We start from the raw sequence: 26,508 nt of genomic DNA on the forward strand, positions 1-26,508 counted from the left end.
CAAACTCAGGTCCTTGCACTTGCGCAGCAGGTGGCGAAACCACTGACCTAAATCCCCTGCCCTGGATAACTCAATTTTACCTGAAAAATCTACAGGAAATTCAACATTTTGAGATGAGATAGCCACATGTTTCTTCTGAAAGCCTTTGCTAATTTCTTTGTGATGAAATAATTGCTGTATTTATCTTGTTCTAAATTACCATGGTGAACATTAGCACCTTTGAGTTATTATAAATACTAGTGACACTTTCCATTGTATGGTCTAATATAAATTGTGGAATTATAATAGAAGAGTTCCATTTCTCTTCTAATTTCCCTCTAACCAAAGATATCTTATTTTCCAGGCACATAGTAGAACTCCAGTGGAGAAAGAAAGGACTTAGAAAAAGACTGTTGTTATTAAAATCATTCAGATTTCCTTAGTTGTAGAAGTATAGCTAAATGGATTGAATGGTCCTACAATCAAAAGCAAGTTATGTACTTCAAAAATGTGGACCTGATGAATAAAATGAACATTATCGTATTTTCAGAACCTCTGTAGAACTGTGACAAAAACTCCAGTTCATTAAGTATTTGTGTACAACATCTCCCAATATAATACTAGTTCATTATAAATGCCCAGGAGACCTTTTCCGTGCAAAATTCATGAAATAGTGCTTGAAGAAGATAACAGTGACACATAATAAAACATACTGAAAGAGAGAGTGAATCAAACTGGTGGTAAAAACATGACCTTCCTCCATAAGGTCAAATATTTTTTATTTAGATTTAACACTACAATACAGTATATATCTATTTAAAAAAGAAAACTCTATAATGTATATAAATTATTCCTTCCATTCATCAATTCTTTCCCATTACAGCTTTGGTACAATGTGATTTAGTATATAATTTTTAAATACTTTTAGCATCACAAACTCAACACAAAGTACAAAACTAATTCAAATTAGGGATATTATAATCTACACAGTGGTATTCAGTGGTAGGAGAAAATCTTACCTTGATGAATTCATGTCACTAGCTAAGCTATAAAGGCATACCTAGCAGACATGACAGAAATATGCACCATTAACCAGCTAAAGTGTGTATTAGTCTTTGTTTATTTTTTTACAGAATACCAGCAGCAATCATTTGAGTGTTGAGAGAATGTGTAAATCCTCAGTCATTTTCCCCAACATGATCTTCTTCCCTTAAAGGCCATGAATAATATTTGATGAAATGTTCCACAGCCAGAGCTCTCAGAATTTGACTTGCCAACCAGTGTTGCTCATACTTGCACAGTTTGTCCGGCAGCTAGCTGACATCATAGGGACGGTGCTGGAGGGGCAGTGTGGACCAATCAGCCTAAGGTTGTTCTGAGGGGTTGGAGGTGTGATATTACAGTAAACAGGCATTCCAGTGGCTGGGAGTGACCCTTGGCCTGCCTGGTTAGGTAGCATGATTGGCTGTTGGTATGACTGCTGAGGCAGTCCTTGAGAACCTTGGGTCATTGGCACCTGTAGAAAGACATAAGCAAGAGCCTAGAGTGAAAAGACTATTTTGCAATCTCCAGTGATCATTGTGGTGTTAGGAAAATTATTCAGGCTTTTTTTTGCAGTGCTGGGAATCAGATTCATGGCCTTGCACATGTTAGCCAGTCCTGCCACTGAGCTACATCCCCAGCTTTATTCAAGCTTTTGAATTAGATTTAAGAGATCATCAATCCTACTTCTGTCATTTACCAGCTATTTTTCGCTTGGAGAAGTCACTTAACCTGATGACCTACATCATTTGGATAATGAGCTGGGATGGTACACAGCAAAATGTAGGTGTTAAGCCCCTACAGTGCCTTTTAAGTGAATATGATGTGCCATTTAAAAATCTCTAATATTGATCCCCAGTACAAAAAATAATAATAATAAAATTAAAAAATTAAAATCTCTAATAACTTAAAATTTTGCCCAAATGAGGTTTCTTTGGATGGGCACAAAAATAAATGGAACTTGTTATGTGGGCTTTCTACCACTAGGCAAAATTTCAATAAAAGACTTCAATAGAACTATAATAAATTTTTTCCACAAATAAAATTTATATGGAGACAATTTCAAGGGGAATTCAAAAGCCATAGCACATATAGAAATACATGTCTGACATTTTCTTTTATAATCTTGATTCAAAGTCAACTAGCAACAGTGTCCAGGCCAAGTACTCACCCCCTGGCCAACCACCCAACACAGGAAAATACCCACAGATTTGACTTGGACAAGTGCTTCTTTATAACCCCAAATTCCCCAAACTGCTGTTGTGCACCTGATAAGAAGACATTGTTGGGTAGGAGACCATCACGCTTTGCACCGGAGTTCCTTGTTGGTTGCCCATCACACTCTGACTTTGAGGTGGCTGCTGCACTGCCATTAGGCCTTGGAATCCTTGTTGACCCGATAAGACTGGCTGATAACCTGAGAAGAAAAGTGACTTTTTGAAGTTGCTGTCCCAGAAAGCACATGGTGCTGCTTCATGGGGATGAGAGCACTTGGTTGCAAGACAACCTTCAGAAATCCCAATCTCCTTTTCATTAACAGATTATCCAGATAATTTATTTCCTATGAGTGGATTTGTTCTACCTCTAAGAGTGGACATGACTATGGCTTCAAAAAACTCACTGACCTTTCTACTGTTATGTACCCCTTCCAATGAGCACATGTGACAATGGCAAATTCTTCATGATTCCAAAGCAGAAGCTTCTCTTCACATCAATTGACTGTTGAAAGTTGTACCTTCAATTTTGTTGTTCTTGTTTTTGATTTCAGTGATATTTGGAGAATTTGCAGATTATTAAGGTTTTTAAAAATTAACTTTTCCTCTTAGTATTTCATCTTCCTGCACTCACATTTAATACATCAACTTATTAATTTTGAATTCATCTTATTTGTTAATTTCCTACTGAATAATATGACTTACTATCCAGGAACCTAGAAAAAAAAGGCACCGGTGACTGAAAGGAATTTCATACATTTGTTTTGCTTTATCACTAGCTCCTAAAAGAAAATTCTGGTAAAATAATAGGTGATCATGTATATACATTAGTTAATACATAATACATTTAAAAGTTCATCTATAGTGTCCTCCTGCATGGGCCAGTTGGTTAGCTTTTTTTTATAAGTGGACCAATACATTTCAATTATTTTACATACTCTTCACCATAAGTGGCTTAAAATGGAATATTAAAAGAAACCCTGTGAACTCTTCTTATAAATTTTGGGAAGGAAGCTATTATTTTAGTGAAAATGGTATAGTGGTAGAGAAATAGATTCACTTCATGCTAAAAGTTAGATGCTTCCAAAGTTTGTAGAATTCACCACCCTGCATACTCAAGAATAAGTGGAACTTCTGATCTAAAACAATTTTCTGAAAGAATAAGATTTTTTTAAAATCTAGGATTTAACACAAGAACTGAGCTATTTTACAACCAAATTTTAGAAATAAAGCAAAAGGTTAAAACAACCTAATCAATATGTATCATTGATAATAATATATTGAGTGCACATGAGTTTTAACTTCATATTAAAAATAAAATTATAGCCTTTATATAAGAACATGCTTTCCTCTTTTTTGTATAAAAAAAAATGCATCTTCAGCTGGGCACAGTGGAGCATGTAATTCTACATACTCCAAAAGCCAAGGCAGAAATATCACAAGATCAAGGCCACCCTTAGATACTTAAGAAGGCTCTGCTTCAATAGAAGAGGGGAGCTCAGGATGTAGGTCAGTGGCAGTGTGCTTGTCTAGAATGTGTGAAGCTTCTGGTTCAATCCCCAATATGGTAAAAAACAAAACAAAACTATTCATCATCTATCTTTCTATCTATCTATCTAGTCTTCATTCATTTCAAAAATATTGTGGAAAAATGGTTTGTAAAAGAGTCACTAAATTAGGAGATTGGCACAATTGCCCAAATGGGTTTGGAGCAAGTGTCCTTGGTTTGGAAGACCTGAAAGAGGAAGATGGGCCACAGGCCACACTGGGAAGTCTGGAGTGTGCTTACAATTGGAAGATAGAGAAAATGTATACTTTTAAAAGTTGTCCATTGACCTTCTTTATGTTTCCCCTTATTTTACACTTATCTTAATTCACTCTCACAGAAGAAATAAACTACTATAATATTTTATATCCTTGTAAAGACTCTACATATTACCAACAGAAAGTAATGGGTACTTTCCCTCTGGCTTGCTTCTAACCACAGTACACAGTCGAAGTTCTCCTTTAATATGCTAGGTGGTCTATTTAATAGTATCATACCAAAGTGCTGCATAATAATGTATTTATAGCTTATAGAATAAGGAAAAAGCATCAGATTTGGGAAAAAGAAATGCAACTAAAGCCGTGTCACTGTTATAACTACCTCTCAGAAGGACTCATACACAGTGGGGTGATATTCAAGAAAAATTTCTTTAAACATTAATTGTCAAAAATTTCTATTAGGTTTTAGTGTGTATATTTTCCTTTCTAATTCATATATCCATTTTTTGAAAAAAAATGAATTATCTCACCATTTTATTATGACAATATTCCAAACCACACCAAGTTCTTTGTAGCATGAATTGTTTTATATATATATATATGAAAATAACTAGATATGGTTGTAGAAAAATTATCAACTGTGTTCCTTATCATTAGTACAATAGCAAAGAGCAGGTAATAGGAATTCACTATCAATTTTATGTAAATTTGACAATAAGGGAGAATTATTTCTGGTTGCAGTTTCAAACACAGGTTGAAAATGAGAGAAATGTCTTAATTTTTTTAGCTTATATTTGATTATAACATGCAAGGCCAACTGGCTTCAATAAATCTGTTGCAGAACACATACTGCTATGAGATAAACCAAGAAAAGAGGAAAGGAAATGAGAAAAGAGAGGAGGAGAAGAGGAAATTTCATGGCCTAGTATTTGAAGATTATTTGTGTACAGTATTTGCCTATGGAATCCTCCCATCCTTTCTCAGTCTCTGTTAAAAATTAATTGAGGTGGTCAAAAGAAATTCATTTATTACACCTGCCTCTAAACTAAAACTGAGGTAAAGGGAGAATAATAGAGCTGTTAAGAGATCCAGAAGAGAGAATGTCCTGGTAGGAAGAGGAAGCAAGCATCCAATGGATGAGAAAAGAATAAGGAGGTTGAATGTCTCCACCCCACAAAGGCACAGAGCTGTGAGAATGAGATTCATCTTCACTACTGTGCAACTGCAGCAGCATTGCAGCCTCTCCCTTCACAAACTCTTCTGCATGATGATTTGTGAACTGTCATATTCAGTTATGCATAGTAGTGGGCTACCAACTCTGCATTGGGGTCCCACAGTAAACACACATTTAGGCAAATGAGGATTTATGTGGGGAGCAAATATGCTTCAGTTTTAAAATGAAAACTTAAGTGTAAGGAAAGCTCAATTTATATTCATGAATCTCATTCATTTCTCAATTCGCTCTCCAGGCAAGAAATATACATCTGGGATGGTTTAATTGGGGGTGCCCATTTCTATAAATTATGTCAGGAGAGGTAGGTTGCAGAATGGTCCTTCAGACAGGTGGCTGTCTGGAATATGAATTTGAGCTCTAGTCTAGGAATATAAAAAGTAGAAATGAGACAACAGTGACCTAAGAATGAACCAACAACAACAACAAAAAAAGAATGAACCAACAGTGTCAGCCTGGGACATAGCACACCTGAAGACAGAGTGGCAGTGCTGGTGGCAACGTGCTTATCTTGTCTATTCAAATGAGAAATGTGTTCCAGTTTGTCAAGTCTTAGCTATGAAATGATCACTTTTTCCCATTTATTGAGGATTAGCAAGATACAATGCATCATACAAAATAGAAACAGCAACAGTCTTCTGCCTTGTAGGCTTGCTGAGATGATAAAGACATTAGCTATTTTTATTATTTCATTCTCAGTCTAAATTGATTCAATTTTTAAGTCACATGTGTCATTTATTTTCTGAAAGTACAAAAGGTTAGAAATGGACAAATTTCTGGTAGCAAATAAAAGAATGCACTCTGGCTAAGAGAGATGTTATAAAATGTAAAAATGTCTGTATTGTATAAGTCTGAAAATAGAATATGGTTTCTATTAAAGTACAGCAGTTTTAAAATACTATTTATAGTTTAAAATTATTTGGTTAATATTCAGGCAAGAAGATATTTCTCTTGGTGAAGCACAATTATTTAAAAATTATTAAAATTAATTTAATTATGCAATGTAAATTTGTGTGGTTATGACTGCTATTTTAACTCTTAAGTACTTTATTACAGATAGAAAATTTTGAAAATGAATGAAATGACAAAGTAGTAAACTGTATTTTGGGGTTTCTGTTACTGCTACTGCTTTTGCTGGAATTAGAAGTTGAAGATGGGAAAGGGGGTACTTATAAGAAGGAACTTCTCAACAGGTTAGTTCTCACTGTCTTCCCCAATCCACCTAAGCAGTGTAATTTATTTGTGCTTGTTAAGTGAAGCATTCGTAATATGGTGGAATGTCTTTTCAAATGATTGGTGTTAACAATCTGCTTAAAATAAAAACTGTTTATCTTGGATACAGATATTTCTCCAAGTTCCTAAGGAATCATAAAGCTGCTTATTTCTGAATCCTATCTCTGCTATTTGGACAAGGTCTGAGATGAAATTATAATGTGGCATACCTGATAAAGAATATGTAGAAGAAAACGTTTATCCAGGACTGCTCTCCCCTCTTCCTGAAGTTTTATAGTTTTCTGTATTTTGCCATTTTCCAATATATACTTGGTTCTGTTTCTTGGCTTCCTATCAATTTCTCTACACTTTGATCTACTTTGAAGTTTTTCCATGTAAACTGTCCATATGAGTTGATCACTAAATCTAAGTCACATAGTAAATGAAGTGCTTTTATGTGATTAAGATAATCCCAAGAGGTAGTCACTATTATTAATCTCCTTTTATGGAAGAGAAAACTGTAATTTAGAAATATGTGCTAAATGCTCAAGGTCACACATCTACTATGAGGGAAAAATGGAATTTACATTGTTGTTGTCTGACTTCAGCACTCTCAGTTTTACTCACTAAATTGAAGTACTATTTACCATAAATTCCTTCAACTTTAATAGCTCTAGCATAATACCCTTTTGAGGTGGTAAGTGTTCAATGACCATTATTGTGCTATTTTCTTATGAGTGAAGATGATTAATAGGAAAATGATTATGCTCCACAGTTTGTTGAACAGAGCTGTTAGTACAAAAGAAAGAAAGAAAGAGAGAGAGAGAGAGAGAAAGAAACCAAGAAGGAAAAGGTAAAACATGATCAAAGGTAAAACATGATTTCCCAGTGAAAACAAACTCATATCACTTAGAATATGGTTTAAAGCCTAGTTTCTCAGCTTGTTGGATACCAGACAGATCACCATTGGCTGGAACCAGGGTGATGGCTTTTCAAACAGATTCCAGGTCTTTCATTTGCTTCATGATTTTCTAGCCACTAATGCTAAGCTTTCAATTACTAAAGCCATTTTAGTATATGTGCTGCCGAAGCAAGCACTACTAAAGCCATTTTAAATAATAGCTTAGAATGATCTTAAAATCTTGAAATAGAAGGTATAAAGAACTTAATTCTGCATAAAACTAATTTGGTCACTTGATTCTCCTAGGCAACTGGTTATCCCTAAAAGTTAGTTGGACTTTTGAAACAAAGATAAAATTCACAGTATTTGAAGGATGAAAATAAGTAAGAAAAAAGATAAACAATGATTCTGTAAAAAGGTTCTAAGGACCTCAGATGAACCATGGAGAAAACAAGGTTCCTAGGCCACTTAGAGATGATTGTATTCTACAGTTTATAGATTGCAAGTGCTATGTTTTCTAATTCTGTGAGCACTATGGTTTTGTTCCCAAGGTTTATTTCATTACTAGGGCACTATGTCTAGGATAGGAAGTCCTTTGCAACTTCATTTAATTGCAATATTTTGCTGTGCAGATCGCTTTGGATGAAGAAAATAGATGTGCAGATTGATATCATATCAGTCCTATGGTTTTGAAAAGGAAACACTGCTTTATGCCTCGAAGAAGTGAACTGGTGTAACGATTACTCCTTCCCTGCAAATCTTCTCTCCTGTAAAATAGACAGCAGCCTCAACAATCACTCAGGGGTCCTGAGACAATCAGGAAATTGTGATTTCGCTGGCCTATACAGACACTGTCCTACTTGAATACAAACCCCAGGTAAAACAACACAGGCCAACAAGTGGGGTCAAGTGGAATTGTGAGTCTTTTGCGACATTTTGTCTCCATGCCAATCTCCCAATTTATGGACTTCAAAACCCCAAGCAAGACTTTTAAAACAACAAAGCAGTACAGACTACATTGGAAGACATTTCATTTTAAGCTTGTCAAACAATTAAGCTATAGAATAAAAATGCCTAGCTGGGAAATCATAATTAGGTACTGTTCTGCTGTTACATATGAAATGAAATAGTGAAGCATGGTTCTAAAATTTCAAGAAAAGGAGTATAAGAAATTGCTTTTTTTTTTTAATCTGTTGAAGCTCATTATGAGTTCTTTCACCTTTGATGGAAACACTCGCTTTTCACCTTATATATTGGCAGTCCCTGCAACCATCTCCTTTCCTCAGCATTTATTATTTAGTGGTTTTAATTCCTTAGGAATGTGGTTCACAATGACCTGCAGGGAGCCTGTCTGGGAATGGAGATAATGTAGTACATGTCCTAGTGAACACCAGTCCATCCTAATGAATTGGAGGGAAGCTATGACAGGCCTTAAGTAGAACTATGCTTTCAGAAGCAGTAGGTTTTCTTCGTATTTGCTCTTTTGCTCATTAGCTTTCATGCTACACAGAGTGTAATTCTTAAAAGCCCTTTTACCATCCCCTGAGAACATCCACACATGGGTCATTTTCTAATGGCAGTACACATCAGACGAACCATCCTATTATGGCAAGCTCAGGGGCCTCTTCACTGCAATTATACCATCCTGATCCATGTTATCACAAGTACAAAGATGGTTTTCTTTCTCTCTTTTTCTTTTTTTTTAAATCAGGGCAAACATGAGAGACATTGTTAAATGACTAGAGGAATGGATCATGCACGGAATTTCAATGAATGCTCTGAGGGAAGCAGCATTGAATTCCATTTTAAATGGAAGAGGCTGTCATATTATTGAAGTAATTCTCTGAACTTTCCTGGCCCATAGTGCTGTGCTGCCAGCCAGAGAGCTTCAACAACCCAGAGGGAGAAGGGCTGACTGAAAGATTCACAAGCGTTTTACTTGCTTAATGAAGTTGAGCTGCTTAGAAGAAAATGTGGGATTCCTACACCTGGACCAGCAGTGTTAATTATGGACATACTTAAAACTCACCTGGGTGGCAACACATTGCTGCTAAGGTAGCACAAGAGGCTTTTCCTCAGCCCAAGCTGGGGGCAAAGTGAAGATGGAGAAGGTTGTGCTAACTGGTTCTATGATAATATTCCCCCAATGAATATTTCCATTGATGAATTGCTGTTGAACCGCTGACTAGAAAAGCATAAACATGAGATCAAAAGTCATGGGATCCAGATCATTGTGATCAAGTAATTGTCACGGCTGCATGGCTATAGCTTGTAACCTAGCTGTGGGCAACTATCTCAAAACAAATAGTACAGTCAGATTCAATCCATAGAAATCAGAGTATCACAACAAGAAGAAAACCTATTTCATCGGCAATGCGTAGTAAATAGAAAGTGTCCTTTTTATATAAGAAATCCTCAAACATCACTATTCCTGAGAAGTCAAGCATAACTATTTTCTTCAACTTCATATTGACAAGGTTCTTACTCAGTGTTCTAGTGGTATATTTAACAGTCATATTTGCTGTACTGTTAGAGACTGCAGCGAGGAAAGAGCAATGAAGTCGGGCAGAGGTGACGAAGGAGTGAACTAAGGCAGAGGTGGTAGGAGGAGCAAAGTGACGAAGTGAGCCGCTTCGAATATAAGCTGTCAGAAATAGGCATCTATGAGTTCCAATGCATCTCTTGTTTGATTGAAATAAGGGAATAATTGTACCATCGTCTTGACTACTGTGATCTTCAGGGAAATTCTGTATTTTTTTTTCCAGAGGACAGAAAGGAAGAATGTATGTGAAACCAATTATGATGTGTGTTCTTGAACCGGAGAGATACCTGGGAAACCACAACAGTTTCTTCTAGTGTTGGGTTTCTTAGAACCTAACTGTGAATTTGCTGACCATGGTTATGGTCCTTTTTCACTGCACTCTAACCTTCATTTGAACTACAAGAAAGACAAACAAGACCGCTGGACTTCATCTACTTTTGCTCACCTTCTTGACTTGATACATAGCTACTATACCTTGCTTTTCTAAGCCCCTTAGTCAGCCTGTGTCATATGACCTGATTGTGAAAAATAGATCTGAACATGTCCTGGTCCAACAAGTTCTGGGTAATGAAGAATGCTTTTTGTATAGGATCACACAACTTATCTCATAAATCAGATTAAATCCCATTTTTTTGTTATTCACTTCCCCAACATATATCTCATACTTCCCCCAAATATGATGAGCTGGACTGCTAGGAATATTTTTGCTTTCTAAACATTCACATTAGGAACTGTGTTGTGTTATATGGTAACAGTCCAGGAGTGCATTAGAGTTGAGCAAAAATTTCCTTTATATGCTGGTACCAGCTCTGCTATTATCCTGTTATTACTGGATCTGTAGGGTATATCTTGCCTATGTAAACTGTAGCTCTCCTAGATTGCCTTTGGTAGCTACCCATAAAGTTTTCTACAATTACATGGAGTAGATCATTAAAGGGGAAGAAAGAAAAAGTTTTGGAGGTTCAAGGAACTTATAATGAGTTACAAAAAAAAGGGATCAGACCATCTTTTATGAAACTGTCACTCAAATTATCTCAATAATTAGATCTACAGTTTAGTATTTATTTGTCAATAGAACCAACTAAAGAGAACAGGTAGGTGATCACTATAGACCACATTTGTACAGACTGTAATGTGGAAAATAAGCATTCGCATTTCTTCATTTAAGCTAATGGTGACACTTATTCCTATGACTTATAGTACTCACTTGGTACAATAATTATTTTTTATTTTACAGCAAACAAAAGTGAAGCACAAGGAAATGAACAGATCATTTAAGGCCATATAACTTAGAAGTGTGGTAGTGTTCCCATGAGCTCAAGATCCTGTTAGGTAACAAAATCCAGCTTAATGATTCAACTGAAGCAAAGTTAATAAAGGAAATATTGCCAAGTGAATATGCAAATTAAAGGGACCAACAATAAGGGACACATCCTCAGGTTCACAATGGGGAACTGTTGTGTCCTCTAAGCCTGCAGATCCGAGAGAAGAAACCAGTACTGCCAGAAGCTGAGTGAAGTGTCCACCTGCCAGAAGCAGCTGCATTCAAAGGCAAAAAGTAAAGGGATTTTAAGGGATTCTGCTTCCTTGCTTTCCTGTCTTTTGATCTCCTGCTACTGAAGAAGCCTTCCTTTAGCAAAATCCACCTCCAAGCCACAGGGCAAGCGAACCTAGGGGATGTAGTCCATGGACTCAGGAGAGAAGGCTAGAGAAAGTCTAAGTGAAGTGAGGAAAGGCAAACCGAGAATAATCAGCATGCCCCTTCTCACCAAAGATTATAGAAATACGTTCTTATGTCAGGAAGCATTTCCCAGGTACTGAGCCAATCTACTCAAATGAAGATTGTTTTAAAAAGCATTGAACAATGCTTTCAGTAGAGTACTGTCTCTTGCTTTTATAGAACTATTCCCCCCTCAGAAATTATTCTTTTTAACATCTGATAACACATCAGAGTGTGCACTTAGCATGAGTTTCAGCAATTAAGTAAATGTTAACTCTCAAATTGATACGTCATTAGGTATTAGGGTAGAATATTTGACTCATTGCCCTAATGCTTGCCTTTTCATTTTGAGGAAATGGCAACATTTGTAGGGAATTGATAATAATTTAAGAAGCACTATTAAGTAATGTCACTGTTTAAATGTCCTGTAGGGCAAAAGGAAAAAAAAGTTAAATTATGATTTAACTCAAGCAGTACTACTCATTTTGTTAAATTTGACATTTTCCTTCAGTGGCTACAAACACCAGTTGGCTGAGATCAAATGGATGCCAATGAGTGAAGGATATTTCAGGTGAAAAGAAGGAAAAAAAAAAAAAGAAAGATCTAGTTTATTTGTACAATTATTTTTATAACTGTTGCATTCTGCAAACCCCTTTGGTTTAGAAAATGGTCTGCTGTAAATTAGTGTCGTTTAGTGTATCTATCCATAATTTATTCAAATATCTAAAGCAACCATTATCAAGGTGAAATAGTATGAAAGGATACTTAAATGTGGCTGTAAATAACTTTTCTTGGTGTAAAGTCTAAGAAGTTTCTATTTCCTGGTGGAAAAATCACAGGGTCCATAATGAGATGGATAAGAAGTTGGATGTTAGTTCTTCCACCCACTGGCTTTGTAACTGTGGAAAATTGCTAATATTTTTAATCTTTGTTTTTCTTGCTTATAAAAGGAGATGAAATAATTTCTACCTTCTTAGGGATTTTGTAAAAGTCAAATAGAAACCAGTTAATTTGACTTGCTCAATACATGGCATTTAGTGCATAGGAGTTGGCATTAGTTATCATCAAATGGTGTGCAGTAAAAGGGAGGCATTTTTATTTCCTGCAGAATTATACCTTAAATGAAGAATAAAATGGACGTTGGTTACACGAGGATGGGCCCCACTCACCAGAGAAAACCAAATGAACAAACAGAAAAGTCCTGGAAATGCTCCTCTAGCTGACACTGTCCAGGCCTGAGGTACATAAAATTCTTGTAAGTGCCAAGGTACAGTCATCAAGTGCCATCTACATGGAAGAGATCATGGGTCATTCAATGAATGTACTTTTCTGGCTTTGGGTTATATAGAAATTGTAGTCTCTAGTAGCAAAAGTAGCAGAAACTACTTTGAATGTGAAGGTGGGCAAAATTCCTAGCACAGCTGGGAGTGGAAAAGGCAAGCAGGTTGAAGCTGGGGAGCAGATGTCCCGGCAGGAATCATGTGAACAGGCTGGCAAGCCCAGACCTCAAGCCACATATTTCTGGGCTGTAACTGTAGGATACTCAGGCTGCTGTGTTAATAGAGAATCTAGCCATGAGTTTCAGCAAGGACACAAAAAATGGAGGCTTCTTCTTGCTCACATGTTAGAAACAAAGCCATTTTTCCTCTGCCTTTTGTGTCCGGATCAAAGTTATGCTTATACCTTCCATAGTTCCCCCATCTCGGATTCACCAGGAAAAAAGAGCTGTCCTTCATCTGAAGCCACAAGTGTCCTCTGGATTCCAGCAGGGTTATCCTCTGTATTCAAAGACCAAAAGTCTGAATGCCTTTCAGTTTTTTGCCATGACATCAAAGACAAGACAGGAGCGGTGTCCCCCTTCTCTGATTCCCTTGGCAGGTGGCCCATCTCCTAACTTGTGAGACAAGGACAGTGTGGCCCAGCACCAAGCATATGTCAGTCCCTTGTAAAGATACAGAGAATCTTTCACTTCACAAATATTTCTAGCCCAAACATTTTGAAATATTTTGGGCAAGATGATTAAACTAGGGCCAGGGATTTAGCTCAGTGGTTTCGCTGCTTGCTGCGCAAGCGCAAGGACCAGAGTTCAATCCCCGGTACCAAAAAAAAAAAAAAAAATGATTAAACTAGCAATTGAAAAAAAACCCATAACATTGTCAATTAATATATTGTGAACTGTATTTTAGTATTTTAAAAATGAGTGTTGAATAATAATCATTATATATATATGTATAAACCAAATTTAATTTTTTCCATGTGACAAATGACAAGCGATGTTTAATTTTCTTTCTATTTATGCTAAAAAACAAGATTTGTGAACAGATAACTCTTGAAATGTTGGGTTTAGGACCAATTGAACAATGAAATGGACATTAAATTAGGGACACATTTAAGTATCAAAATAGATAAAACATGCTTTATAATTTGATGTTTGGAATGTTATGTATTATGCATTTAAAAAGCCAAATGGTTTTGATGATTTTTATGATTTGCTTCCAATTTATGAGATACAACAAAAGGATTCATGCTACTCAGTACAAGCAGTTATCCACAAAAAACAAATTAAGGATTACAGATAGCCTTTACTTCTTCTAAACAAAAAAGCCAAATTGGAATAAATGTCACTATTTTCCTCTTTGAAACTTTTAAATGTCCTTATTTATTTTTAATTGCTAGCCTTTACTAATACACACTCAAAACCATTGCACAAAGGGGAAATTCAAATCTGTCTCCCTGTTTTCTAACACTTTTTAAGTAATAGAGGGAAATATATAAATAAGAATAAAAATATAAATATAAATATATATCATATGTGTCTACAAATGCAGCTACTCTAGTGTAATTATTCATGACCCTCTTTTCTGTCTCAAATATGCATGGATTCAGACAACAAATAAAATTAGTATGTCTATATATACACTCACATATATACATATATAAACACATAGATAATTAATATTCATAGGCACATACATATGTGTTTGCTTTGTATGTATATCAATATACTAATGTATAAAAATACATGTTTTTATGACCATGGTAAAGAGTTTATTAAAATGAACTTAGAATATGTTATTCATTTTGCATTGTAGCATATATTGCATTGTAGCATTTTTTTCTCTTTAACCAATGGTTCACTGTGCTTGTAAGTTAAAAAATGTATGGTTTACAATGGAAAATTAAAATAATTTGTCAGCTAATTAGGTTTCAATTAGTATCAAAGGCCTAAGTGACTGAGTCATGGAATGTTTGTCCATGTATTTTTTATTTTATGAGCTATACATTTAACTATATCTTCAAAAACAGCTTTTGGGGCATCTGCCACGCAAGCACAAGGTCCCAAGTTCGATCCTCGTGCCCCCCCCAAAAAAAGTTATCCAAAAAACAGCTTTTGGGTGTGGGGTAAAGCAGTTATATTAGACTGATATATCAATCATATTTAAATTGAACAGAAACTTCCAGAAACATTTAAGTGCACAGTTTAGGAATTGCTGTTTAATTCCCTCACGAATCTTTGAAATGGAAAGAACAGGCCAATAAAATAATAGTCATCACTGAGAAAGATTATTGATCAAGCCCACTGACATTTAATATTTATGGAGGAAAATGGATCATAGTGAAAATCTGATAAGATCATTGAACCCTTTTTATTAGTCAGTAATACCCAGGCACATAAAAAATCATTTTGCATAAAATTTCCTGGTTTTAGGAATCCTAGAAACCCATTCATGAAATTCAGAATTCAAAACCCCTGATCCATCAGGAGAGATGATCAATTCTCATTCTTTATCATTCAAATATGACTCAAATTGAGTTCACTTTGCATTTCACTCCTCTAGCAAGATTCAAAGTATTAAAATGCCATGGAAAGAAAGGAAGGAAGAATTGAGGAACTCACCAGGATTATATTTGTGTGATAAAAAGCAATATTACCCAGATAAATTAAGGTATCTATGACTATTTGGGAGAGACAGTAGATAGAAACTAAGATGCTTCACAGAGAGGTTTTTATGAGTTACCTGCTGAATGGAGATTATTCTGATATGAACAATCCAAAATATACAAAATATATCATTTAATTTTTTATTTAGTAATTTTTCTGGCCATATTTTTAATTGCTTCTGATAGGAAAAATAATTTTAACACTTTTATTAAATCTGTAAGCACATATTGAGGAAAATTCTCAAATTTATCATAGGTACATCATAAGAAATTTACAAAGAACTGAGCAGTTAAGCTTTTGTACCTCACCATCAACATGACCTACAGCAGAGTACAAAAGCATTTGATTAAAATGGAGACCTCAGAGTCTCCTGATAGAAACATCAGCTTAGTTGATACTGTCTTGGTGATGATGTCAGAGAAAACAAAGCTACACATGCCCATATTTATATAGATGTAGCCAAAGATACACATAATAATTAGTTTCATTATTAACTTTCTAAATACACATATAGCTGTTTCTTTTGAGAATAAAATTTTAATTAAGAAAAGTTGGTATTGCAGCAGGTAAGGGCCCTTGGAAAGCTGACATGATGAAATTTTATGAACAATAACTCCTAAGTGGCCTGGCATTATTAACAAGATCACGATGAAGGACACGGCGGAGCAGCTTAAAAATAAATGATTATAACTGCTTTGCCTAGGTATGAATGTGATACCTAATACCCATCACTGCACATTTAATGATGGCTCAGTGGATGCACACATCTCATCTCAAGATTAGTCAGAACAATTTTGGGAAAAGAACCAAAAATAATTATTGTTTTGTTTTTAATAAATAATTGAACCTTAAGAGACACTATGCTATAGTAAAGACCCAGACTTCAACAGAGTCAAATATCCTACAGAAGTTCCTGCCCATTGACAGCTATTTCAATCATCTGTAACAAAGGAGGTGACAGTCAGTGACATCAGCCTCAAAGGAGGAAAATTAAGTGATACAGTACCCTCAAGGACACTGTTTGACATACAGGAAGCACTCAAGTTGCTTATGATTATAATTTTAAAAAATAATTTGAAGTCAGAAACTTACTTGGTGCTAAGAATATGCCAACCCCAGCTTGCACTGAAAAGGTATCCTATACAAATAATGTTTTCTCCTTCTGATGATGTATTTCTTTCACTCATTTCAAGACACCATTTTGACTACTGAGAATAAAAAACCTCATTGCTTATGATGAAGATATGACTAAGAAAGTTGTTTGAAAGCATTTTTATCTCACTTTAATAAAAACTGAAATATTTATATAAATCTCTCTTTAGGCAAAAATAATCGCAAAGGAATACTGCCAGGCTGTTTCAGAAGTGCAATGCTGAAGGGCAGCTGACCCAGGCCCTGGCATGCACCATGTACTCTGTGGCTGGCAGTCTGTCCATACAGGCTAAGCCTAGGCTGTTGTTTAAGAAGTCTGTGATCACTACACAGATGATTACCCAAAATAAAGTGGAATAAGAAGAGAAGAGGATTATATCTCATGCAGTAAGTTCACCGGACCAAGAAAACATGATAGCTTTGAAAATGGCATAACAGAAATATGATAGAGAATCTGAGGCCTATGAGTCCACCCAGAATGATGCAGACTCACCTCTGAATGAAGAAAATATCATGACTGCTGAAACAATTATGACTGAGTTTACCACTGATCAATTGTTTGGCAGTCTGAATGCCAGCTCACAACCTTTACTAATTTGTATGGCTCTGAGCAAGTACTTAACCTCATTTGGTCTCCATTTCCTCACCATTAATATAACTATAAATTTTAAACAGAACTGCTTTATTAGGGCAATTAGGTAAATAATAGCACTCACACAAATTTCTTAAGCCTTGGAAGATATTTCCCACTTAAATATCTCTTTTATTTTACTTCCAAGAATAACCAATACTGATACTGGGTACTTCAACAGATATCCCAAAATGCTTCCAATTAACTTGTCATATTACCAAAATTTATATTTCTGACTGGATACAATAATCAGCTGAGGCCAAAATTAGAATTTTAATGGCTTCATATAACAGCTACATTTGGTACTTACAAAGATAACATGGAACCTGGACCAAATTTGATAGTAAGTCATTTAAAAAAAAAAAAAAAAAAGAACCTTCCCAGATGTGAATTGGATTTTCTTGGTGTCTGTTAATGTCAGTCTATATCAGTATAATTCGGAAGGGGGAAAAATACCAAAACAAACAAAAAGACTGCTTTATCTGAATACATAGTTCAAAGGCTTTTAAAAAATATTTTGTTCATATATATGACAAATAATTTTAAAAGTCATTTTTCCTTTTTCTTTTTTGACAGTTCTCCTATGAGATTGCTTCTGTGTTATTCTTCTTTCCCTCATTGTTCCCACTTTGCTTACCATACTATATCCTCCCATATAATTTAGTGCCTATAAAGAGCAGATGCCCAATAAATGAATGCTGACAGATAAAATAGAATTGCTTCTTGAAGTTGTGTAATATCTTCTAACCAGTAGAACCAAGAAGTAGCAAGTCATAGAGGCTATGCACACCAGTGAACATCTGAGCCAAGTAATTGACCTAAAAGCCAGGTGGATAGAATTATGATCCTCAACTCTTCCAATTGCTCCTCCTAGCCAAGTGTGACTCCTGGTCTTAGGGAGAAGTAGACCCAACAAAACTCAGAAAAAGAACAGTTTTTCCCAGGGGATTCTCAAGTCACATACAGATGAGCTCTGTGGTTTTAGGCAAGGGACATAACTCAAGGCCCCTCAATTTCTTTAGGTTAAAAATGAGAATCCTCTGTCTCTATCAGTTCATACCTTCATGTTTCGACAATATTTATGGATATTCTCCTGTTTTCCTTTGGAAATCATATCTTCTGTTTACTGACTGTTAAATCATTCTATTTATCACACCAACAGCTGATCCACTGACCAAAATGATATATTATAGCCTCCCACTACAACATAAATCACATAAAAGACTCCAAATGTCTATTAGGACATAGAAAACGATGACAGCTGGATAGAGTAACCAGATCACTGTCTACAATTTTAACATTTTGCATTTAATTTTTCTATAAGGCTATCAGCCACATTCAAAACTGGTGTTCAGCAGTTATGCTACCAATAAAAGATGGAAGAATCACGGCCCATCAGTGAAGAGCCATAATCAAGTGCATTTACACTTCTACAGGCTGGGTATGTCTCCAGACCTTTTTCAAGCATCTTCTAAAACTGTGGTAGCAACTGTTTGGGTACAGTTAATGCTATTTGTGATAAAGAAAACCACATGCTATTTCAGAATGCTCTGTTCCCAGATCCTTCAGATAAGAGACTACATTTCCAAGAGTGGAGGCAGCCTGAACTACAAAAGCATCAAATTCTACCCAAGGCTAAGAGTGCTTGGACATTTTACTGATCTCACTGACACTTATCCTTAAGAAAACTAACATTGAAAACTGCTCTCTATTGTGTCAAGATAGTGAAAAGAAAAGCCATGGACAAATGGAGTAATTTCGGATCTCCAATGGACTAAAGATATTCTTTCTGTAAGAGAATTGAGAAGCCATAGTTTGGAGCTATGCTGGGAAGCAGAGGATCATATAAAACAAGTTTAAGTTTTAGCTGCAGAAAAACAGAAATAAATATTTTTCAAGTGAATATGTTGTGGACAACAAATGTGACTGAGAAGCTTCTAGTTGCCTTCAGATTTGCACAGATGCAATGGATTGTAGTAACTAAAATAGCGTGATAAGTGTAAGTAGTGAGTCACCTGGAATGTGAAACCTCTTTTTCTGAACTACGTGCTCCCAAGTCCCATGAGAACCATACATTTTTAAAATTTTTATAGTCAAGTGTAAACTTTTGTATATTCCAAAGTTGAAATACCATACGCTCTAATCACCCCTACACTGTTTCCATATTAAATTGCCTTTTCTGTTTCTTAGCAATAAGAAGTATTTTAGCTATAGTTATGTGCTCTTCCCTGTGCAGGTAGCAAATCAAGCAGGTAGCAATTTTTGCCTAAATTATCAACAAAGGTTCCTGGAAAATAGGCATCATCCTGGCCCCATCAATGTCAGACTACCACGAATAAAACTACAGTCTGACATATTGTTACTCATTACAGTGGGGGAAATCATGGAGCAGAGGAACCACGGAGTATCTCAATAACCAAAAATAGTGAAAAATATGGATTATAGAGGGTATTTAAATGAAGTAGTATTTTGATAGTCTTAAAACAAAGCAAAAGTATATCTAGCAGTCAGCATCCTATCTGGACTGCATAGTTGACTCAAGGTCCTATTTCCTTTAGATCCACAAAGTTAAAATACATGTGTACTGCTGTGACTAGAAGCACCCATCTGAAGGTCTGCAAATTGGTATGTAAATTGAAGTGGCTATTTTATAATACTGTAAATTAACTTTTCCATACTGGAGTGGGACATTACAAATATAATTTCAAACCAACAAAGTTTGATATTCTGTAATAGGAAAAGATAAGATCTCTGAGTGAGTAAAAGAGCTGCATGTAACCATTCAAATGAGGGGATTGTCATGACACCCTATAGTACAACACATTCTTAGCAGACATGTTCTTTCCCATTGTTATGTCTTGTGTCTAGTTGTTCCCTCATTCCCATTGTTATGTCTTGTGTCTAGTTGTTCCCTCAAGGCCTCATGTGGTCATAGATGGGGCTTTTCAGAGGTGGCAGGATGTAGAATGTGTGATGCTGGGAACAAGAGTGCAATTATTAAATTAATCCACTGATTGGTTTGGCATAATTCTGGGTAGGATTAAAGATGCCCCACCCTAGGTGTTAGTGCAACTTGTCCTAAAGGCAGGTAGTCTAGACACAACATAAATGAACAGAAAGAATCTGTCAGTTGTTTCTTGCTGCTTGCTTCTTCACTGCTTTGCTGCTTTTTGCCTGCCATGAACTGTTTCTCCTCTTTGATGCCCCTCTACTATGCCACCTTGCCTTGGAGCCAGCCATCTATGAACTGAAACCTCTAAGAACTGTGAGGTAAATAAACCTTTAACTCTGGGTGTTGGGTATGTTGTCTCAGCAAGAAGGAAAAGTAACTAAGATACCCATTAATTTTGCTCTTGGCTTTATCTTTGTCTATTCTTTCATCCTGATGAATGGCTGTGAATATTTTTACTTTCTCATTCAAATATTCAAATATTTTTACACTTTCAAGATATAGCTATATGACCAGAGAGAGAGAGAGAGAGAGAGAGAGAGAGACAGAAATAGAGAGAGAGAAACAGAGAGAGAAACAGAGAGAAAGAGAGAGAGAGAGAGAGAGAGAGAGAGAGAGAGATTTCTCAAGGATTATTGGTAATTAGTTCCTTTTAGTTTCCACTTAGGATTAACTTGGCACTCAAAAGAAAAATTCCTTTATTTTAGCCCTTTGTAATACTTGTAGCAAAAATATTTCTAATTCTTTTGTAAACTAAGCATTTAAAATGAATTTAATACTGTAAACTGTAATGCTGGTATTTAAAGAATATGACAAATTGAGAATAAATAGCAAGAATTTAGTAATAAAAGTATTATAGTAATAATATTATAATAATTTAGAAGACCATCCAGGTGGAAAGACAAATAAATTAAAGTGACGATGCTCTATTAAGCACTTAAAAGTCAACCTGTTAAATTGAATTTTTAGTAAAAAAGCCAATTTTTGAATGGAATTTCTTAAAGCAAATAATCATCTATTTATTAAAACTTGTAGTCACCCTTTATCTGTGGTATCACTTTCCACACTTTCAGCTACACATAGTCAGCTACAGCCTAAAACTATTAAATGTAAAGACCCAGAAATAACTAATTCATAAATTTAAATTGTGTGCTGTTTTGAGTACAGTAGTATAACACCCTCCTACTCTATCACACTGCCCAGAGCACCTACTCTGTTTAGGCTCCTGAGCTGTTAGTCACTTAGTATCTGTTTAAGTTACCAGACCAATTGTTGTGGTATCACAGTAATTGTAGTCAAGCAAACCTTATTTTAATTAACAATGGCCACAGAGTACAAGATCAGTGATACTGGCAAATCGATACACCAGAGAGAAGCCTTAAAGTAAAAAGATGAAATATCTATCTCTACTCAATAAGAGAGGAAAAAAGTTGCACACTGAAATTATTAATATCTACATTAAGAATAAATGTTCATCTATAAAATTCTGAAGAAAGAAAAAGAAATCCATGCTAGTTATGCTGTCACACTTCAAACTACAAAAGCTAAAAGCTAATCCTGCAGTGCGTGATAAGTGCTTAAGACAAGATAAAAAAGATACTGTATGTGGGTGGATGACATGAACAGAAAATGTGTTCCAGTACATGTTATTCCAGAAAGCACTGAATCTATCTGAAGACTTAGCAAGGGATGTTCTGAACTTTGAGATAGCAAGCCAGTTACTCCTGATAAGGCATATCTACACTGTTTCAGGAAAAGTTTTAAATGTGAAATATATATAAATTCCTGGAGAGGTTCTAGCTGATGATAAAGAAGCTGACGCCACCTTTCCAGCATAGTTAAGTTATTGTGTTTAATTTATAAATTAAGTTTTATTATAGGTGTGTATGTGTAGGGAAAAAATCATAGTGTATACAGGATTTAGAACTATCTGTGGTTTTGGGCACCCAGTGGGGGTCTTGGAACATATGCTCTCTACATATAACAGGAGTGCTGATTCTCTTTTCTTCTAAGACTAACTTCTATTAAAATTAATGACATTGCTATAAACCAAACATCAGCTGCTTTTCTCTTTTTATAGTGGTAATCTCAGAAATAATTGTTTTTTCTAGAAAAAGTTATATGCTCTGAGTATCTTAGTGTTAGGTAATGCTACATAATATGCCTATCTAATATTTTGTGAAAATGACTAAATATTTAAAGAGTGATTCTTATCTTTCCACATACTGTTTGGAGTAGAATTTGCAGACTAAATAAGTTATAGAAAACAAGAAATTAGTTCCCTTCCATGGACTTAAAGAGAGAAAAGAATAAGGTGAGAGTCTGGGAAAAAGGCAAAATTCTACATACTTGTATCAGTCAAGAATCTGACTCCCCATCTCTACTCTCACCCTCTCCATCCTTCTTTTATTGTACACACACACACACACACACACACACACACACTGCAATGCATGTGGGATTGGGCAAGCTGTGTACCTGGAATGATGCAATTGCGTGTCCTCGGATTAGGCAACAGAAAGACAAGCAAGTGGTTAGTAGAGCCAGAAACTATAAGAAAGTGGAGGAAATTAGAAGATGGAACTCATGAGATGATCATGACTGAACTGGGTATGATGAGAAGTTTGTGATGTTGACTTGAGGACCTGGAGTTTTGGTTAAGGCTTAAAATGGGATTTCCACCTACAGATTGGAAAACTGGATTGGAGATCCTGAAATCAGGTATGAAGAGATGTTTTATGAAATTATTAATAATTTCTATTTAGCATTTTTATAATAAAATGAGCAGCCATTACAAATTTAATTGCATGAAAAAGTAAAAAAATTCCATGACAAGACATGTAACTTCCTCTTCCATAATAAATGTAAAAGAATTTAAGCTAATTTAAATATTGTCATGTGCCTAATGTGGAAAAATTCAGCTTTGAAAGAAAAGTTTCTAATTATAAAACTTTGCTTCATTATAGACATTCTTTTTTCTTAGAGGGAATTATTCAGATAATTGCAAACAAGAGGCTTTTTAAAAATTATTACATAGGAAGTGATGACAAATTAGTTTGTAAATACTGAGCAGCTTTTCAGTTAAGCCAATAAAAAGAGCACACTGCATTGTCCATGATGCTGAATCAAGTCCTGCAAAAATATTAAAAGTAGATTACACTTTCTTTATTGGGAACTTCATACATAGTATCATTATGTAATATTTTTTCCTCTGAGGAGCATAAAGGACTTAAATCAAGTGCATTCTGAATCGAGGTTTGAATGTTGTGAAATAAAAGAGAAAATGAAAGTTGGTCCCAGAGATCACTAGGGGCAAATATTTGATTCCACAACTTGATTTACTGGAGTGGTTGTCTGCAGAGTTGACAGTAGAGATGATAAATATCAAGTTTCTCCATCTCATGCATGACAAACCTAATGGGAATGATTGGTGCTTAGTCTTATTTCTTTATGGACTGTTTTCACTGGAACACTAAAGCAGTAAAGAACTAAATAAAGTTTAACCCCAATTGCAAACATTTAATGTTCACATTATTATTGTAATAATAGAGACATAACCTACTGCTATAGAATAAGAAGAATAAAAAGTGTCCCACTTCTCGGTGAGCTTATTAGAATATTCCCTTACCATATATATATATATTTTTTTTTCTTAATTTCATTTTAGGAAATGGATTATGATGTGTTACAATTTACACAAATAAAATTCTTGCAGAGCATGGCATCTATAAAGCATGAAGATAACTTATTGTTCTGGAAAATGCTAAAACTACTTATGATGGCAGCTGTGATTTATTGAAGCAATTCAAATACACTTGGAAAGTATATTAGCTTTGCCTCTGCCCACAAAGGGCGCATTTGAACAGAGTAGGACACTCCAGTGATAAATTACAGACTAGAACCAAGTGAAGGCAAGTGGCACATCAAATGCCTAAAGGCTCCAAATTCTACCAAGAATGTATATTCCATGATAATCCCTCACATGTCGTGGCATCTTGAGCTGGCAGAGAAACAAATTTGCATCTGATTGTTGTATTTGGTGATAGTAGTTGTTGTTCCTTTTTAATAACAAAACTTCACTTGTTTATATTAATAAAGAGATTGGTACCTGTGTACTGCATTCAACATTACCCTAAGTCTATGTGCCATTACAATCCTTACTAGTGGAGATTTACAAACTAGTTCCAGAGTGGAACTTGGCAGAGCCAAATGAATAAAATCCAAAATGGCCAGTGTCCTCTTCAAAGTACAAAAACATGACTCCAGTTGTTTGACCAACCATTTAAAACCTAGAAAGCTGAACTTCTGGTGGAAGACTGCAGAATGGAGCACACCCAGTGTTCCAGTATTCATCAGGCATCGCTCACTATGTGTCAAGCACCAAGTGCCAACAATTTAACTAAGCAATTTACTTGGAGTACTACATTTAAGCCTTGATGGGCTAGTCCTAGATTATCTTTATTTTTACATATGAGACCACTGAGACAAGGGTTATCAATTTGTTCAAGGTCACTTAGCTATAAATGACAGAGATTTGGACCAAAGTAATCTAACTCCATAGCTGGTATGCTGAACTATTCTATTTTATAGAATATACTAATTGTGTATAATAATTATTGAGGCCACCTAATTTAAAAGGACTTATTTCTCCCTTTTCTTTCTCACTTTTTGTCTCAATTGAAGGAAACTACTTACATTCAATTTAATTTAATAAGCATTGAAAGCATGCTGTTTTAGTTTACATTCATCAATTCTGTTATTTCTTAGAATAACTGAATTTTGTTACTTGGCAAGAAAAAATGTGAGAAATTTTATCCTCGATACACCCAACTAACAAGAAGCCTTACTGACTGATTTCAGTACACTGATGCTTCCTGTAAGCAATAAATTGGAAGACCAGGGCAAAAGACAACCTCCAGTTAAGTACATGTTGCAGCATTTCTGTACCAACACTTTTGCTTTTTGTTCTTAGCTAAGCTTCTTAGCTATGACTCAGAATCAATCTCAGACACATTTCTAACAAACTTTGTTATCACTTTCACAGCCCAAATCACAGTAGAAGAAAAAAAAATGTGAGCCAGGCAATCTTGCTAAGAATTTGACATTTTGACAGATGTAAACCACGAAAAAGAACTGTACTATCAGGAAGAATTACAACTGACTTTTGGAAAAGAAAATTCTAAGTGTAAGAATATATATTTTTTATATGCACATGCATGAGTGTGTGTGTGTGTGTGTGTGCGTGCGTGTGTTATTACAAAGGTTTTCAGCCTTGATATTGAAGGCTCTGTGTTTGGTGAAAGTCCTGTTATTTGAACATGTTGTAAAATTCCAAAAACTCTGAATGCCTGAATAGTGGAAATGGCATCAGTGTGGAATAATCCCATGTCTGTGTCTTCACACATCATCAGATTTCTGCCTGGTGATCTTAGTTGAGGTTCAATAAATGCTAGCTGAAGTGAACAAAGAAATGCTTAGCTACAAAATCATTGTTAAGCTTTCATTTGCAAATTAGTTATAGTACTCACATAATACACTTTACTGCTTACAGATTTACAACCATTAGTGGTTGCATTATTCTTTCTTTCTTTCTTTTTTTTTTTTTTTTTTTTTGGTACCAGGGATCGAACTCTGGTCCTTGCACTTGCGCAGCAGACAGTGAAACCACTGAGCTAAATCCCCAGCCTGTGCATTATTCTTTCTAGTCTCCACATACTGGAAATCCATTTTACCTTAAATTCTTCTTTTCAACATTTAAGAATAAAAAACTTCAGCTATGCTTAATTCTACTCAGATAATTTTCTCCTTGGAGCATATTAAAATACATCCTTTGAAATTAGAATAGACAAACAAAAATAAAAAACAAACGAACAACCCACAATGGAGTGGAGACAGACTTTACTGCTAGCCTCAATGGGAGGAGGTGGTGCAGGAGGGTTATTCTTAAATAATAAGGCCCTATCTTCACATGGGTGGTATTACTTTTAAAAGAAGCAATATCGTTGTGTAGACCTTATAAGTAGATTTGCCTTCTAAGTAGCCAAAAATTGCAAGCCAGATTTCACTTTTTTCCATCTCAATTTAAATTTTGCTTACATTTAATTATCACCTACCTATCCATCACTGAACATATCCCTAAATAGAAAGAAAGTAAACATTTGCTTTATCAGATAGTATTCCTGGCAACCTAGATGCTTTTAAAAATGTGGAAGGAAATTTACTTCCAAG

At 35.3% G+C, this 26,508-nt stretch overlaps 1 protein-coding gene across 30 annotated transcripts in view; it reads right to left on the reverse strand.

The window, feature by feature from the left end:
* Window positions 1–714: 714 nt before the first annotated feature.
* Arpp21 (cAMP regulated phosphoprotein 21) overlaps window positions 715–26,508 on the reverse strand; it is a 152,891-nt gene continuing 127,097 nt past the window's right edge. For all 30 annotated transcript variants that reach the window (XM_087182142.1, XM_087182135.1, XM_087182139.1 and 27 more), the window contains 2 exons: window positions 2,289–2,437; window positions 715–1,495 (listed from right to left, as the gene is read on the reverse strand). In XM_087182142.1, coding sequence (XP_087038268.1) covers window positions 1,238–1,495; window positions 2,289–2,437 — 407 coding nt within the window. In that variant the 3' untranslated portion in view covers window positions 715–1,237. The remainder of the gene's footprint in view (window positions 1,496–2,288; window positions 2,438–26,508) is intronic.

This window comes from Heterocephalus glaber, unplaced genomic scaffold (genome assembly GCF_053883595.1).
Source record: "Heterocephalus glaber isolate CG9 unplaced genomic scaffold, H.glaber_assembly_v1.0 deba00001472, whole genome shotgun sequence".
Classification (NCBI taxonomy): domain Eukaryota; kingdom Metazoa; phylum Chordata; class Mammalia; order Rodentia; family Bathyergidae; genus Heterocephalus; species Heterocephalus glaber.